Source organism: Pristiophorus japonicus, chromosome 9 (assembly GCF_044704955.1).
Source record: "Pristiophorus japonicus isolate sPriJap1 chromosome 9, sPriJap1.hap1, whole genome shotgun sequence".
Classification (NCBI taxonomy): domain Eukaryota; kingdom Metazoa; phylum Chordata; class Chondrichthyes; family Pristiophoridae; genus Pristiophorus; species Pristiophorus japonicus.
In genome coordinates, this window is record NC_091985.1 from 148,251,408 (window position 1) to 148,269,526 (window position 18,119).

The 18,119-nt window shown below is 49.5% G+C and overlaps 1 protein-coding gene across 1 annotated transcript in view; it reads right to left on the reverse strand.

Moving 5' to 3' along the window:
• Positions 1-18,119, reverse strand: part of mthfd1l (methylenetetrahydrofolate dehydrogenase (NADP+ dependent) 1 like) — a 203,964-nt gene that overhangs the window by 120,764 nt on the left and 65,081 nt on the right. The window contains exons 16-17 of the mRNA XM_070891004.1: positions 12,272-12,374; positions 11,018-11,094 (exon numbers count right to left, since the gene is read on the reverse strand). Coding sequence (XP_070747105.1) covers positions 11,018-11,094; positions 12,272-12,374 — 180 coding nt within the window. The remainder of the gene's footprint in view (positions 1-11,017; positions 11,095-12,271; positions 12,375-18,119) is intronic.

The following is an 18,119-nucleotide window of genomic DNA, read 5'->3' on the forward strand; positions in this document are numbered from 1 at the left end:
AGAGGAGGGAGAGCTGCCCATACTCCGGTTACTGCTGCAGAGTTTGAGAGAGGGGGAAGGAACAGCTGCCATTCACTCACCAACTGTGTGGAAGGAGGGAGAGCCATTGTCAACATCAACAGATGGGTGTATTTTGGTGCATTCCCCAAAAAAGACTTTGCTTAATCGGTGCGAGGAGGAAAGAAGATTAATAAGATCAGAGGGGGGAGCGGGGGGGGGGGGGGGTGTGCGTGCAAGTGTGTGGGGTTCTTGCGAACAACTAGGCCCCACACACCACTGGACGCAACCCTCCCCCCATTGCCTGGCGCGGGTTGGCTGGAGCTATCTGGGAGCTTTTTCTTTCCCAATTAACTATTTAACATCATTGTGAAGGACTGTGCCTGGGTGGTTCCAGCCATCCCAGGTGAAGACATCTTCTCCCCCGCCAGAAGAATATAAAAACTTTGTTTGTGATCTGGGGAGTGTAGCCCCTGCAAGCTCCCACCCAACGCTGTGAAGAGTACCTGATACCATAGTCTCTCTCTCTCTCTTTTAAAATATATACTGAGCAGAGGGCCCAACCTCAATTGTCAAAAGTTGGGGAGAGGTGTGCCTCATTAAGAACTCCCTCTGCTCATCAACGAGGCCAATCAAGATCTTTTCAGGCCTGTGACTTTGGGGTGACCCCGATATGGCGAGACCATCTTCGCCGGTGGCGGGACCAGCACAAACTTCTGCGCGTACAGCAGCAAAGGCCACGGCGGCTCCTGCTGCCCCGCCACCTTTCAAATTCATTACTAAAAGGAACGGGGTCAAGAGCTACACTCGCCCCAACATGAACATCGAGGAGTGAGTGAGAGCAATGGCTGGGGTAGTCGGGAAGGCTGTGTTCTTCCGGAGGTCGGAGTGGGCGGTGTCCCTGGCCCTCAGTAAGGGGCTCACGGTGGGCGGGACCTTCCTGTCGGTGGATCCTCTCGAGGCCACCGCACAGAGGGTCGTCATCTCAAACGTCCCGCTCTTTGTTCCCGGTGAGCTCCTCCTCCCCCACCTACGTCAACTGGGCGAGGCGAGGTCAGGGATAACACCGATACCGCTCAGCTTTAGGGAGGCCAGCCTCCGTCGTGTGTTCTCCTTCCAGCACCAGCTTTTCATTCAGCTGGCCTGGGAGGAGGTAACAGAGGGTACATTCAGTGTGGTCCACAAGGAAATTGCCTACCGCGTCTTCTGGAGGTGGGACATGTCCGCAAGAACTGCCCCGCCTCCAAGGCCGCTAAAACGGCCAAAGCGGCCGAGGCTGGTGCCACCGCCACTCCTCCCCCTAGTACCATCCGCGTGCCGGGAGCCGTAAGTGCGCAGGCATCGTCGGAAGTCTTTGTCTTCGCAGCTCCCGGCAGGGAGGGGGAAAGGGAGCGCGTCCGCGCGGAAGGCATGGAAGAAACCCCCCCCCCCCACACTATAGTCGGTGAGCATGGTGCATTCCGAGCCCGGGACAGAGCTCCTGACCACACCCACCTCTGCGGGGACTTTGCCACCCGTGGTCGGGCTCGGGCAAGATAACCGGAAGGAGAGCGCGGAGGCGGGAGCCCCAGCAGACATGGAGTTCTCCCTGCCTCCGCGTCCCTCCAGGAAAAAAAAAGGAGGCACCACTCCAAGGAAGTGGAGGAGCTGGTGCCCAGTGAGAGTCCCGCATCCTCCACCAGCGCTCTCAATGCGCGCCAAAGGCGGGGGGAGTCTGTCCCTTGGGAGGGCAAGATATCCAAGGCTGCCCAACCTGTGCCTCCCGGGGATGGGGAACAAGAACTGCCACTTGCGGGGGGGCACGGGGCCGCGAAAAGAAAATGTCACCAGCAGGTCGAGCGTCCCGGGGACTGAGGCAGGCGGGGCCGATGAGGCCGAGTCCAAGCCCACTCAGCCAATTATTGACATCCCTCGGGATCTGCTCAACCTGTACGGAAAAAGATGATGATTTTAATATACTTCATGAACTTTCACCCGCTGGCCTGGTGGGTGATAGCAGGAAGGGCATGGAATCCCAATTGTCGTCCCTGACATTGGAACCAGGGGACTTGGAGGTCCTGGAGCTGTTTTTCAGCCTGGTCTCTCCATACTCCCCGGTGCCTGGGGCGGAGGGGGGCCCCTATCTGCTGCCGCTTCCCGACCTGGCATCCCGGGGGGGGGGGGGGAGCCCAGGGAAGACTTCTCTGCCGACGATCCTGGGGGTGGGATCGTGACAGAGGTAGGGCCGGATGGTGCGGCCGGGCCGTTTGCTGTACCCCGTGCGGCCGACAGGCTGGCTGCTGGTGGCGACCTCCCGGAGGACAGGGACTCAGTGGAGGGCGCGGGAGAAGATCTGGAGTCCATCACCAGTGAGGTGGTGAATCTCTTTGCGCCCGCCGCTGGGTCCCCTTCATTCCTGCCAAGGAACTCCAGGACTTTTTGGCGCAATGCCAGGGTCGCCGCAATAGAGCCCAGCTGGCCCTGGACAAATGGTCCGAGCCGGTGCCGCTGGCAAAACCATGGGCGCGGACAGGACCCTATCAAAACCAGAAACCCTTGAGCTGCGCCGGCTCAGAACGTATCTCATTCCTCAGAACGTGCAAACGTTCCCCCCTCCCCCGACCCCCATAGCTTAAGTTAGAGGTTGCACTATGCTCTTGTCATGAAGGTAACTGTGGCCAGCCTCAACATCAACGGCAGCAGTGAGGCACGCCGCAGATTTAAGAATTTTTCGCTCCTACGGAGGGGAAATATGCGGTGTGCTTCCTGCAAGAAACCCACACCATTCCGGGAGACGACGCTCTTGGAATGGCAAGAGAGGTCCGCATGAACCACCTCACTGCCACTTCCCAGGCCGCTTGCTCCATGTCACGGTTCGCCTGGGGGAACGTGCCGCTCCATTTAGTGAACGTGTACGCCCCCCAGCAAGTGCGCTTCTTCGAAGAAGTGTCCACTCTTCTAGGTTCCGTCGACGTCAGCGACTGCATTGCCCTCCGGGGGCGGGGGGGGGAAATTTTAACTGCACCCTCGAGGAGAGGGACCGCTCCGGTGCCCCGCAGAGCATGACGGCGATGGAGAAGTTGAGGGACCTGGTCGGGTCCTTCGACTTGGTGGCGAAATCTCCATCCCGACTCCAGCGCCTTTACTTGGTTGAGGCCTGGAAGCAGATGGTCCAGAATCGATCACCTTTGCGTGTCTCGGGCGTATGTCTCCTGCGTTCTGGCAGCCTCCATGCGGCTGGCACCGTGCTCGGACCACCGCCTGTGTTGTGGGCGGAGCTCGCTTTGCTGCGTGCGCGGGTGGGATCCGCGTACTGGCACTTTAACAACCCTGCTGCTGGAGGACGAGCGGTTTCAGGATTCGTTCCGTCGCTTCTGGGCCGACTGGAGAAGGAAGAGGGGGGCTTCCCCTCCTTGAGGTTATGGTGTGACGTGGGCAAAGCTCACTTCCGTCTCTTCTGTTAAGGGTACGTGAAGGGGATGACCAAGAGGCGAGAGGCCAGGGTGGGGCGCCTAGAAAAAGAGGTGCTTGACCTGGAAGCCCGTCTAGGTCAAGTCGTCGAGGACCCGGCCCTGCGGACGGTGTACGAAGTAAAGAAGGCCGCGCTGAAGGACCTGCAGCTTGTCAGATCCCGAGGCGCATTAATGAGGTCGCGGATCCGGTTCCTTCATGATCTGGACCGCAGCTCCCCTTTCTTCTACTCGCTGGAAAAAAGACTGGGGGTCCGTAAGCGCCTCTTAACACTGCTGGCCGACGACGGATCTCTGGTCTTGGATCCGGATGGCATCAGTAACATGGCTCGAGAGTATTACGGGGCTCTGTTCTCTCCAGATCCGTCCAGCGAGGAAGTGCGTAGAGTTTTGTGGGAGGACCTGCCGAAAATCTGGACGCTCCACTAAGCCTGGCGGAGCTGACCGGTGCCTTCAACCGGGGCTGGACGGGCTAACAGTGGAGTTCCACAGGGCGTTCTGGGATGTCTTTGGGGTGGGGGGGGGAAAAAAGAGGGGGGGAGACTACGTGCGGGTCCTGGGGGAAAGTCTGACGACCGGGGAGATGCCCCTCTCTTGGCGTAGGGCAGTCATCGTCCTGCTGCACCTTGGCTTTGGGAGAGGGATGCGCCAGGGATGCCACATGTCTGGCCAGATATATACCTGATGCGTGGAGCCTTTCCTGCGCCTCTTGCGGAAGAGGTTGATGGGACTAGCTCTGCAAGGGTCGGGCGTGGAGGTCATCCTCTCGGCTTATGCTGATGACGTGCTCCTCGTGGTCAAGGATCCCGTTGACCTGCGGAGGATGTGTGAGTGCCAGGAGATTTACTCGGTCACATCCTCCGCCAGGATCAACTGGGAGAAATGTTCCGGACTCCTGGTGGGTCAGTGGCGGGTGGACTCCCTGCCGGAGGAGCTCAGGCCTTTTGCCTGGAGCACGACCCATCTCCTCTATCTGGGAGTCTACCTTAGACCCGACGAGGAAGCCTGGCCGGCGAACTGACAGGAGCTGGACGCCAAAGTCGCCGCTCGCCTAGGGCGCTGGACAGGACTGCTCCGAGTGCTGTCCGACAGTGGTCGAGCGCTAGTCATAAACCAGCTGGTGGCCGCTATGCTGTGGTACTGGCTGGTCACTTTGACCCCTCCCTCTGCGTTTGTCGGCAAGATACAAAAGCAGCTGCTGGACTTCTTCTGGTACAACAGGAAATACTGGGTCTCTGCTGCGGTTTTGAGTCTCCCGCTTAGGGAGGGCAGTCAGGCGCTGGTGTGCGTCAGCACCCAGCATGCGACTTTCCACCTTCAGACCCTGCAGAGATATCTCTATGTCGTGCCCCCTCCTAGATGGCGTGCGCTCGCAACGTATTTCTTTGGCCAGCAGTACAGCCTCAATTACGACACGCAGCTCCTATTTGAAAGCCTGGGGGGGTGTCAGGACTGCCATGCAGGGGCTGCCTGTCTTTTACCAGGAACTCATCAGGGTCTGGAACAGAGTCTCCACCAAGCGCAGCTCTCCACCGGCTGGAGTGGCGGCTGTCCTGCAGGAGCCACTGCTCAGGAATCCGTACTCCACGACCGCGGTTTTAGGTGGCAGGCGGACGAGAGGGCTGTGGCTGGCAAGGGGACCAGGATCAGGGACCTGCTCGATGGCGGAGAAGCAGGCTGGATGGCATCAGACGTGCTGGTACGGCGCCTAAACTGGGCCGACGTCCAGAGCGTGGCCAATGCCATCGAGTCACTAAAAACAGCTCTGGGCCCTGACTCCGTTAGGTGTGTCAAGGAGGTTCAGGCACGTGGGGAGATCCCGTCCAAATTGACCCCCATCCGGACGGAATTCCTCATCGGTGCCAAGCCCCGAAACCTCCCTCGGGAGCCGGCACCTCACAACTTGAGCCTCCTTGGGGGAAATCCCCTCCATGCCTTTCAGTTCTGCGCGGAAGGGTTTCCTGTACAGGCTGCTCTTGCACACTCTCCACCTTGCCATCCTCATCTTGCCATCCGGACACATCATGGCGCACCATCTTGCCGTCCAGAGGAGGTGGGGGTCCCTAACAGAGTGCTCTCGTCGCGGGATTCCTCCCACTATTTATTGGGGACTTGGCCTGGAGGGTGTTGCACAGAGCAGTCCCATGCAATAAGTTTTTAAGTTGGTTCACCAGGCCGCCTGAACTTCTGCGGTCTGGAGGAGTCAATGTTCCACGTTTTATGGAGTGTGCAAGGTTACAGCTCCTCTTCCATTATTTGAAGGGGCTGCTCCTCAAATTCTGGTTGCACTTCAGTCCCACACTCCTGATCTTTGGGCACCCTGTGCGGAGGGGAGCAGGCAGGTCGGAGGGCCTCCTCGTAGGACTGCTCCTGGGCATGGCCAAGGGGGCCATCAGCCGGTCCAGGCAACGGGCGGTCGAGGAGGCCCTTCTGCCCGCCTCTCTTCCGCTCTTACATCCGGTCCAGGGTGTCCCTGGAGATGGAGCACGCGATGTCCACCGGTACGCTCGCGGCCTTCCGTGAGAGGTGGGCGCCAGAGGGACTGGAGTGCATCATCACCCCCGGCAACGAAATTTTAATTTGATCATTTAAGTTTAAAGTTTGGTTTGTTTAATTTGCCGGTTTTAAGGGGCACTGGAAAAACATTTATTTTGGAGTGTGAGCCCTCTTGCAGAGGGCATTTGTTTGAAGTGTTGAACTGGTCATTAGCTCTTTTTAAAAAAAAACATTTGCAATCTTTCACTAAGATCTAAACGATTCCTTATTCCTGTCAAAGGCTCCCAAATTATTGACATAACTTGTAGTCACACTTAGCTAAAATAGTTGAACTGGTAATGTGTAGTGTGATTGTTAAATCTTTTGCTAATAAACCAACTAGTTCTTAATAGCAATGTGTTGCTATGAATTCTTAAGCAATGAACCCATGAAGCAAATACATTACAAAATGGCGACGAGGATGGGATTTCTTCATAAAGGGAAATTTCATCAAGTATTTCTTCATGAGAAGGCAAATGCAAGTGGAGCACAGCAAGGAAATATACCAGCAGCGTGAGTGTATGGGAATGATTCCTGAGTGTATGGGAATACCATTCTTTTTTGAGAGTACTGAACGGTGTTGAACTGACAAATCGAACTGGTGGAAAACCATTTAGAGTCATTGAAAAGCAATTGAAGATTATTGAGAGTGATTAACGGGTATTAAGCTAAGTGTGACAATGAGTTATGTCAGTAATTTGGGAGCCTTTGACAAGAATAAGGAATAGTTTAGAACCGACAGTGAAAGATTGCACATGTTTTTTTTAAAAAGAGCTAATGACATCAATGAAGTCTCAGCGGGTGTGTCAGATTCACAATTAAGCAATAAAGCAGTGCACGAGAAGATGAAAGCTATTCTATCAGTCATGACTGGTGCAGAGAATTATGGTATCTTAGTGAATTTGTTAACCCCGAGAAAGGTTAAGGATGCTTCATTCTCAGATATATTATAGATATTGGAGAATCATTTTGATCCACAGCTTTTCGAAATAGCAGAGCTATAACAATGAGAAACCAAAGACCAAATGAAACCATCAGTGAATACATTGCTGCTATAAGAAAATGATCTCCACACTGCAATTTTGGAGGATTCCTAGATAGGGTTCTTTGAGATAAATTTGTATGTGGGAAAGCAGGTTGTGTAGAGGACACAGAGGCTGCAAAGAGATTTAGATAGGTTAAGCGAATGGGCTAAGGTTTGGCAGATGGAATACAATGTCAGAAAGTGTGAGGACATCCACCTTGAGGGAAAAAAAAAAACAGTAAAAGGGAATATTATTTGAATGGGGAGAAATTACAACATGCTGCAGTGCAGAGGGACCTGGGGGTCCTTGTGCATTAATCCCAAAAAGTTAGTTTGCAGGTGCAACAGGTAATCAGGACGGCGAATGGAATGTTGGCCTTCATTGCGAGAGGGATGGAGTACAAAAGCACGGAGGTCCTGCTGCAACTGTACAGGGTATTGGTGAGGCCGCACCTGGAGTACTGCGTGCAGTTTTGGTCACCTTACTTAAGGAAGGATATACTAGCTTTGGAGGGGGTACAAAGACGATTCACTAGGCTGATTCCAGAGAAGAGGGGGTTACCTTATGATGATAGATTGAGTAGACTGGGTCTTTACTCGTTGGAGTTCAGAAGGATGAGGGGTGATCTTATAGAAACATTTAAAATAATGAAAGGGATAGACAAGATAGAGGCGGAGAGGTTGTTTCCACTGGTGGGGGAGACTAGTACGAGGGGGCACAGCCTCAAAATACGGGGATGCCAATTTAAAACCGAGTTGAGAAGGAATTTCCTCTCCCAGAGGGTTGTGAATCTGTGGAATTCTCTGCCCAAGGAAGCAGTTGAGGCTAGCTCATTGAATGTATTCAAGTCACAGATAGATAGATTTTTAACCAATAAGGGAATTAAGGGTTATGGGGAGCGGGCGGGTAAGTGGAGCTGAGTCCACGGCCAGATCAGCCATGATCTTGTTGAATGGCGGAGCAGGCTCGAGGGGCTAGATGGCCTACTCCTGTTCCTAATTCTTATGTTCTAACGGCTGAATACATCCAATCAAAATGGTTAGGTATGGATGATCTCTCTTTTGAGAAAGTTTGCCAAGGGGACACATTGCAGCCGCATGTAAATCCAAGGACAAGCCCAACGATAATCAAAGACTTCCCTGGGTGGAAACCGATCAGAACAATGTAGGTTTTGGTGTATATGCAGTGAAGGGCAAGGCAGTACGTACATTCCTAGTCAGGATTTCAGAACGTTGGCACTAATAAATAATCGATGGATTAATATGACAATAGATATAGTGACTGATTGCTCAATAATGCGTCGCGTCTCAGTTTATTGCAACCGAATTTGTCTGATAAAGTAGAGAAGGCACAATTGATGCAGAAACATCATTATCATTCCGGTATTAAAGAACGGTGTTTTCAGAAGGGTGATCAGCTCAGAGTTCTCAATCCATCAAAGGGCAAGTGCACGCAAATGGGACATTGGTACAATCATTTGGGTACATGGCACCAAGCAGTACTTGGTCAAAAGTGGTGAATATAACAGGAAGGTTCATGTAGATCAAATGTTGCTATCGAGTGATGCACCTTTAATACCACGAGTAAATAATTATGAGCCTGACTTGGATGATGATGAGAGTCAGTTGGCAGGTTCAAGTACCTTAACGGAAATAACATCCATATCCCCACCAACTCAGATGCAGCTGATTGATGGTGGTTCTACAGGTATGGGACAATCTTCCCGGGAGTAGGGGGAGGTGGAGTTGGGGTTCAGTTGAGAAGGTAAACAAGGAAATATAAACCAACTGGACAGGATGTTGAAAGCTGGGAGTATCAAGATCTTAGGAAGAAAGCTAACATGAGGACAGATGTAAGGGTTCCAAGAAAACTCAAGAGGATACAGGAAGATAGAAGTCAGGAATCCTGGGCTGCACACCCTGAAAACAGAAATTCCCCAAGATGGTCTCCAGAGTCAAATAAGAATATAGAAAATGGGCATAGCCAGCCAACTGCAAAGAAAGGGAGGTCGGAACAGCAGGAAGCTAAAAGCGTAAAACAAGATGCTCGGGCTCAGCAATTGAGTTTGTAAAATTGTAATCATGAGTAATCTTTTGAAATATTGTACAAATATCTTGCCTCTAAAAAGAAAACAGCATGCTCACAGGTTGGTAGAGCTGTTGAGTTGGGAGTGGTTTAGCCAGTCACTTGATGTTCACAAGACTCCATAAAACCCCAGCCAGTTGGGGATCCACAATGAGGCATGTGGTTGTGAGCCTGGTGGATGATGTGTAGTGTGATTGTTAAACCGTTGCTAATAAACCAACTAGTTCTTAAGAACAATGTGTTGCTATGAATTCTTAAGCAAAGAACCCATGAAGCAAATACATTGCACTGGGTTTATCTTTACTCCCTTTTTTTTTGAACAATTTCTATACTGGAAATTGCCTATGCAAAAAGTTCATGCAATAAATACACCCACCTGCCATTCAGCCCCTCGAACCTACTCCACTATTCAATTAGATCATGGTTGATCTGTATCTTAACTCCATCGACTCATCGTGGTTCTGTATCCCTTAATACTCTTACCTAACAAAAATCTATCAATTGATCTAGTCGCAACAGCTTTTTGGGGGAAGAGAGTTCCAGATTTCAACGACCTATTGTGTGAAGTGCTTTTGCACATCACCTCTCAACAGCCTAGCTTGAATTTTAAGGTTATGCCCCCTTGTTAGCGACTCCCTCACCAGAGGGGGGGGGGGGGGGAGGGAGGAAAGAGAAAGATAGGGAAATCTTACAGCCTTAAAATATACTGAGAACCTCCTAATATCTTTGGATTGAACAGCACTGGAGCCAAGCCGCACTAAGTGGGAGAGCAGTCGATACAAGCCCCGCTGGGTGAAAACCAAGATCAAAAAACAAATTGTAAAGTACCCCCTTCCTCTCAGATTTTACCCACATAAAACTGGCATAGTGTTACATCAGATGGGTGTGGGGGAGGAATACCAGATCGCAACGAAAAGCGACAAAGATTTAAAACTATCTTTTATGATACCAATAAACTACTCGTTGTTCAAAGCTGTAACACTTTCTGCATTTGAGGGCAGTGAAAGCCATCCCCAAGTCGGAGGCCCACTCTCACACCAATCGGATTTCCGTACAAAGCAGTCACTGTGAACCGGGGCGGGTCATTTAACCTAATCCTCCCTCAGGGAACAGGGAGGGCTCGGATCAGATGCCCGATTTTACCTTCCACTGAAATCAACGGACTGTGAAATCGGATGGGGAGGGTAAGCGGACATCAATTTGAATCCGACTCGTTCCCGTGGGGCCGGTTAGGTCAAAGTTATACAGCACAGGAGGCAGTCATTCGGCCCATCGTGGCAGTGCCAGCTCTTTGAAAGAACTATCCAATTAGTCCCACTCCACTGTTCTTTCCCCATAGCCCTGCAAATTTTTCCCTTCAAATACTTATTCAATTCCCTTTTGAAAGTTATTATTGAATCTGCTTCCACCATCCTTTTAGGCATTGAATTACAGATCATAACAACTCGCTGCTAAATTATTGTTTGTAATTCTTTTAAAAGAAACCTCTAACCTTAACTGGCCTAATCAGTCTGATATTGCTGCAGTTAACAAGTATATAATAAGGTCAACATGATCAGATTTGTTTTGTAAGCTAGCTAATCTTTAGATCACTTTCAATAAAACACCCACAGTATTAAGAGCAGCTGCTGATTGGCTCGCTACATTTGCTACACGCAAGGGTACAACATTGACCAACATCTACAGAAGAGAGAGAGATTCCCTCCTCTCTCCTCCACCCAACACGCTCACTTTCTACCCTCACTTTCTACTGGGAAAGGAAAGAGATTAATGAGAGAAAGTATAAAAGGAGAGATGGAGAAACTAGGGCCATCAGAGGGAAGACTGATTCTTTCAGCTCACAACAAACAAAAAGGTTATTTCCAAGTGTTGCCACGGAAACTTGATGCAGTTTGTCACTGTTCCCCTCTGTAAAACAGTCAGTACCTCTCTGATAAATCCTTTCTCCGTACTCGACTGCCCAATCGTCATTTTACGCAAGAAACGATCATTTGTGTCAACCACTGAAAAACAAATAATTAGAAATACATTCTCACATTATATATAGACCAGAGAGTGAGAAGACGGGGGAGGAAGCGAGGGAGAAAAAGGAGACTGGGGGGGGGGGGGGGGGGAGCGGAAAGAGAAACAGACAGACCAGGGGGGAAACGGATGGAGGTCACGTGAGTGCGAAGAACTAGCTCATGTACAGTGCACAGCAGCATCACAAAATGATTGACCACATGATTCACTGAAAAAGCTTTTATCTCATTTAATTAAACACTAATGACTACTGTCTGTAGGTGGGTTTAACTATCCATATCCTGCTACCTGCATAGGTGCAGAACAGTAAAGCGTCGCACTTCGGGGAAAAAAGGAGACGCCTTTTTTTGCCCCATTTGACAGGTGTTCACAGCAAGAAAGGAAAGGGCAGGAAAGGCAAGAATCATCCAGGATTTTCATACCCGACTGCTATTCAGCAACATCAGCTGGAACTTTTGAGTTGGGGTTAGGATTAGACTCTGTGATGCCAGTCATGGTCAAAGAGCCAGCTGACACTGCCGTATTCCATGGGATCGTGCCTCAGCAGGAGTCAGTGCCCTTAGGAGAGAAGGGAGAAAACTGGCACAAACAAGAAGGAGTCATCAGCTTCACAAATAAACGTTCGGCGAGACCTTTCCAGGCCGACACTCCCAGTGCAGTACTGAGAGAAGGCTGCACTGTCAGAGGTGCCGTCTTTCAGATGAGACATTAAACAGAGGACCCGTCTGCTCTCTCAGGTGGATGCAAGGCACTATTCGCAGATTTGGCGGAGGTGGGGTAGGAGTTTTCCCCGGTGGCTGGGCCAATATCTATCCCTAAACTATCACTAGAACAGATTACCTGGTCATTATCACATCGCAGTTTGTGGAACCTTGCTGTGCGCAAATTGCCTACCGTGTTTCTTGCATTACAAACAGTGACTGTTGGCTGCAAAGCACTTTGGGACGTCTTCCCTTCCTTTCACACACGAGCAAAGTTGGGAGTCATCGATATCACACAGTCACTCAGCATTTACAGATGCTGACAGATTCATTTTGATTTTCAAGTGTGTAAACCATTTCACGAAGGTGGTTCTTATCTTTCTTTCCCCTACCCAACCCCTCCCACCAACCTTAACCGAAAATAAAATCTGCGCCAGCGTTTTAAACCACCTCTCACCTCGTTGCCAGGTAATTGTAGAGGGATCAATATCCAAACGAACAAATTTCTTGACTTCGTCCAGTGCCAGTGTGCGAGGGTCCTTTTTCTGGATCCCCAATCGCTACAGTGGAAAAAGCACAAAGTTATAACTGGGATGAATGCTACAGATCAGTAACCAACAGGATCAACCATTCCCTCGTTACACAGAACCCACTTGACCAAAACCAAAATTCAAAACACAAAGAGATGAATACCAGACAGTTTACATTAAAATTACATCAACACGGCCCCTGTCACAAAGCAAAGAGAGTAGATTGTTTAAACATCTTGCTTAACTACTAAGAAAATATAGCAAGTCAAAATACAGTTTACCTTAGCAGGCCAGGGTCTGGGACAAGTCAAATCTGATGGGCCACACAACACAAGCCAAGTGTGCATTAACACCCAATAGGAACAGAAGGAGGCCATTCAGCCCCTTGTGCCCATTCAATCAAACCATGGCTGATCTGTATCTTAATTCCATTTACCCATCTTGGTTACAGATCCCTTAATATCCTTGCCTAGATTGGGTGACTGCTTTGCAGAACACCTTCGTTCAGTCTGTAAGAGTGACCCCGAGCTTCCGGTCACTTGTCACTTTAATTCTCCGCTCCACTCCCACTCTGATCTCGCCATCCTCGGCCTCCTACACTGTTCCAATGAAGCTCAACGTAAGCTCGAGGAACAGTACCTCATCTTTCGTTTAGGCACTTTACAGCCTTCTGGACTCAACATCGAGTTCAACAATTTCAGATTATAACCTCTGCCTATATATATTTTTTTCCCTTTCCTCCCTTTTTAAAAAAAAACTTGTTTTCTCTTTCCCACAGCCAGCTGGTGATGATTCTGCCATTCACACCCCATCTAGACTCATCTTTTGTTTCATAACTTGTTCCATTACCATCTCATGTTGGCCCACCATCCCTTTTGCCTCTTAAATCTCTCCTGCCTTCCACCCTGTCAGACCTTCCATTTTGTCCTTTTCTCCCCTCCCCCTTTCAGTGCCCCCTGCACTTTAAGAATCTGTTACATCTCAAACTTTTCCAGTTCTGACGAAGGGTCACAGACCCAAAACGTTAACTCTGTTTCTCTCCACAGACACTGCCTGACCCACTGAGATTTCCAGCATTTTCTGTTTTTATTTCAGATTCCAGCATCCGCAGTATTTTGCTTTTGTAAGAACATATCAATCTCAGATTTGAAATTTTCAATTGACCCCCCCACCCAGCCTCAACAGCTTTCTGGTGGAGAATTCCAGATTTCCTCTCCCCGTTGTGTGAAAAGGTACTTCTGGACATCAACCCTGAACGGCCCAACTCTAATTTTAAGATTATGTCCCCTTGTTCTGGATTCCCCCAACAGAGGAAATAGTTTCTCTCAATCTATCTCATCAACTCCTTTGATCATCTTAAACATCTCAAGTAGATCACCCCTTATCTTTCTATATTCAAGGGAATACAAGCCTAGTCTATGCATCCTGTCCTCATAATTTAACCCTTTGAGCCCAGGTATCATTTTGGTGAATCTGCACTACGTCACTTCAAGGCCACAGTCGGACTTGTCCCCTTTTTTAAAGATGGTCACAATTACTGCATCCCCCGGCATGCTCTCCTCCCTCCAGATGAGTGAAATGAGGTCGTGTATTCACGTCAGCAGAGCCTCTCCGTCATACTTCAATGCCTCAGCAGGGATTCCGTCCGCACCCATAGCATTGTTGTTTTTCAGCTGTCTTATGGCTTTTTCTACCTCGTGCAGTGTTGGGGTCTCACTGAGGTGGTGTCGGGTAGCATGCTGCGGGATGGAGTCGAGAACACTCGAGTCAAAGGCAGTCTCGATTGAGGAGATCTTCGAAGTGCTCCTTCCAGCGGGCCCTGACTGCCTCGGTGTCCTTGGAGTGTTTCCTCGTTCTTGGCCAGCAGGAGACCGACGTCAAACAGGTCTGTGTCATCGCCCCAACCCTCTTAATCTGTCTCGCTGCCATGCTCCACCTCACAGTCAACAAGCTCCCCGCTGGAGTGGAACTGAACTACAGAACCAGTGGGAACCTGTTCAATCTGCACCGTCTCCAGGCCAGGTCCAAGACCATCCCAACCTCTGTCGTCGAGCTACAGTACGCGGACGATGCCTGCGTCTGCGCACATACAGAGGCTGAACTCCAGGACATAGTTGACATATTTACTGAGGTGTATGAAAGCATGGGCCTTACGCTAAACATCCGTAAGACAAAGGTCCTCCACCAGCCTGTCCTCATCACACAGCACTGCCCCCCAGTCATCAAGAGCCACGGAACGGCCCTGGACACCATGGACCACTTCCCTCATCTTGAGAGCCTCCCACCAACAAGAGCAGGCATCGACGACGAGATCAAACATCGCCTCCAGTGCACCAGTGCAGCCTTTGGCCACCTGAGGAAAAGTGTTTGAAGACCAGGCCCCCAAAACTGCCATCAAGCTCATGGTCTACAGGGCTGTAGTAATACCCGCCCTCCTGTATGGCTCAGAGACATGGACCATGTACAGCAGACACCTCAAGTTGCTGGAGAAATATCACCAACGATGTCTCCGCCAGATCCTACAAATCCCCTGGGAGGACAGATGCACAAACATTATCGTCCTCGACCAGGCCAACATCCCCAGCATTGAAGCACTGACCACACTCGATCAGCTCCGCTTTGCAGGCAACATTGTTCGCATGCCAGACACAAGACTCCCAAAGCAACTGCTCTACTCGGAGCTCCTTCACGGCAAACGAGCCAAAGGTGGGAAGTGGAAACGTTACAAGGACATCCTCAAAGCCTCCCTGATAAAGTGCAACATCCCCACTGACACCTGGGAGTCCCTGGCCCAAGACCGCCCTAAGTGGAGGAACTGCATCCGAGAAGGCGCTGAGCACCTCGAGTCTCAACGCCGAGAGCATGCAGAAATCAAGTGCAGGCAACGGATAGAGCGTGCGACAAACCAGTCCCACCCACCCCTTCCCTCAACAACTATCTGTCCCACCTGTGACAGTCTGTGGCTCTCGTATTGGACTGTTCAGCCACCAAAGAACTCACTTCAGGAGTGGAAGCAAGTCTTCCTCGGACGACGACGACGCGGCCAACCAATTCAGTTTAATTCACTGGCTCAAGAACACAAACTTCACACAGTGCTGTCATTCAAGCTAAATTTACAAAGCACTATAATTTCTGCAGTGGGTTTTAACAGGATCCAAAAATGACTCACTCCCTTCCAAATCACTAAAACCTGATTAACAAGCCTTTATGGGAACCATTCATGTAAAACAAACACCGGGATTTTAAAACCATTATCCTTTTATTTTGCAACTGGCCCAAGTCTCCAGGATCAGTTTTATAAATTCCCAGATGAAGGAAGACCATTTTTTAAGAAAAAATAAACGGATTTAGAGACATGTATAAAAGAAAAAAGGGGGAGAACAAATGTAATTATTTCCATATACAATTTATTTATTTTATACAATCCCGCGAGTGTCATATTATTTACCTTTTGATATAGCAGAACCTTGCTTGCAACATGAGCAGTTTTGGCTCCTAAGGATTATTGAGGGAGTGCAGTGAAGGTTCACCAGACTGATTCCCGGGATGGCAGGACTGACATATGAAGAAAGACTGGATCGACTAGGAATTTAGAAGAATGAGAGGGGATCTCAGAAGCATATAAAATTCTGACGGGATTGGACAGGTTAGATGCAGGACGAATTTTCCCGATATTGGGGAAGTCCAGAACCAGGGGCCACAGTCTAAGGATAAGGGATAAGCCATTTAGGACTGAAATGAGGAGAAACTGTTTCACCCAGAGAATTGTGAACCTGTGGAATTTTCTACCACAGAAAGTTGTTGAGTCCAGTTCATTGGACATATTCAAAAGGGAGTTAGATGTGGCCCTTACGGCTAAAGGGATTAGGAGGTATGGAGAGAAGGCAGGAGTGGGGTACTGAAGTTGCATGATCAGCCATGATCATACTGAATGGTGGTGCAGGCTCGAAGGGCCGAATGGCCTACTCCTGCACCTATTTTCTATGTTTCTAGTACACGATTACACGGGCTGTTGGGTCACTGGCTGCCATTTTATTCCCTGCACCAGGAAGGAATGGACTAATTTCTCCCCCCTCCCCCTCAAAAAAAATTGTAATTTGTGGTGAGTCGAGAGGGGCTCGGGAGGTGCGTTGGAGAGGCCTATAAAAAGGCCCAGCGTCCGTGAGTCGTCGGCGAGAGGCCTACCGGTGCAGCTGCAGCAGGGAGAGAAGGCAAAAAAGTAGAAAGAAATCGAAAGGTGACGTCACAGCCAAAGGGGTAAGTGATTGGTGAGTAGTTTTTCTTTTTCTTTTCTATATCAGTAAGTAATCTTCAGCATTGTTCTTGCCAAATTAAGTTTATCTCGGGGTTAAGTCATGGCAGGACAGCTCAGACACATGTTATGCTCCTACTGTACTACGTGGGAAGTCAGGGACGCTTCCGGTGTCCCCAACGACTACGTGTGCGGGAAGTGTATCTGCATCCAGCTCCTGACGGACCGCATTGTGGCACTCTGATTCACTCTGGAGCAGCCACGATGTAGAGAATTACGTGAATAGCGAGTTGGTCTTACCACAGGTTAAAAGGTACACAGCCAGATAGGGAATGGGTGACCAACAGGAAGGCAGAAGCAAAAGATAGAAAAGAGAATAGTAAAAGTGGAGGGCAGAGAAACCCAAGGCAAAAAACAAAAAGGGCCACATTACAGCAAAATTCTAAAGGGGCAAAGTGTGTTAAAAAGACAAGCCTGAAGGCTCTGTGCCTCAATGCAAGAAGTCTTCGGAATAAGGTGGACGAATTAACTGCGCAGATAGCAGTTAACGGATATGATGTAATTGGCATCACGGAGACATGGCTCCAGGGTGACCAAGGCTGGGAACTCAACATCCAGGGGTACTCAACATTTAGGAAGGATAGACAGAGAGAGGAAAAGGAGGCGGGTGGCATTGCTGTTTAAAGAGGAAATTAATGCAATAGTAAGGAGGGACATTAGCTTGGATGATGTGGATGATGCGGAACACCAAAGGGCAGAAACCGCTAGTGGGAGGTGTGTACAGACCACCAAACAGAAGTAGTGAGGTTGAGGACAGCATCAAACAAGAAATAAGGGATTTGTGCAATAAAGGTACAGCAGTTATCATGGGCGACTTTAATCTACATATTGATTGGACTAACCAAACTGGTAGCAATGCGGTGGTGGAGGATTTCCTGGAGTGTATTATGGATGGTTTTCTAGACCAATATGTTGAAGAACCAACTAGAGAGCTGGTCATCCTAGACTGGGTGATGTGTAATGAAAAGGGACTAATTAGCAATCTTGTTGTGCAAGGCCCCTTGGGGAAGAGTGACCATAATATGGTAGAATTCTTTATTAAGATGGAGAGTGACACAATTCAGAATTCAGAAACTAGGGTCCTGAACTTAAGGAAAGGTAACTTCGACGGTATGAGGCGTGAATTGGCTAGAATAGACTGGCAAAGGACACTTAAAGGGTTGACGGTGGATAAGCAATGGCAAACATTTAAAGATCACATGGATGAACTTCAGCAATGGTACATCCCTGTCTGGAGTAAAAATAAAACGGGGAAGGTGGCTCAACCGTGGCTAACAAGGGAAATTAAGGATAGTGTTAAAACCAAGGAAGAGGCATATAAATTGGCCAGAAAAAGCAACAAACCTGAGGACTGGGAGAAATTTAGAATTCAGAGGAGAACTAAGGGTTTAATTCAGAGAGGGAAAATAGAGTATGAGAGGAAGCTTGCAGGGAACATAAAAACTGACTGCAAAAGCTTCTAT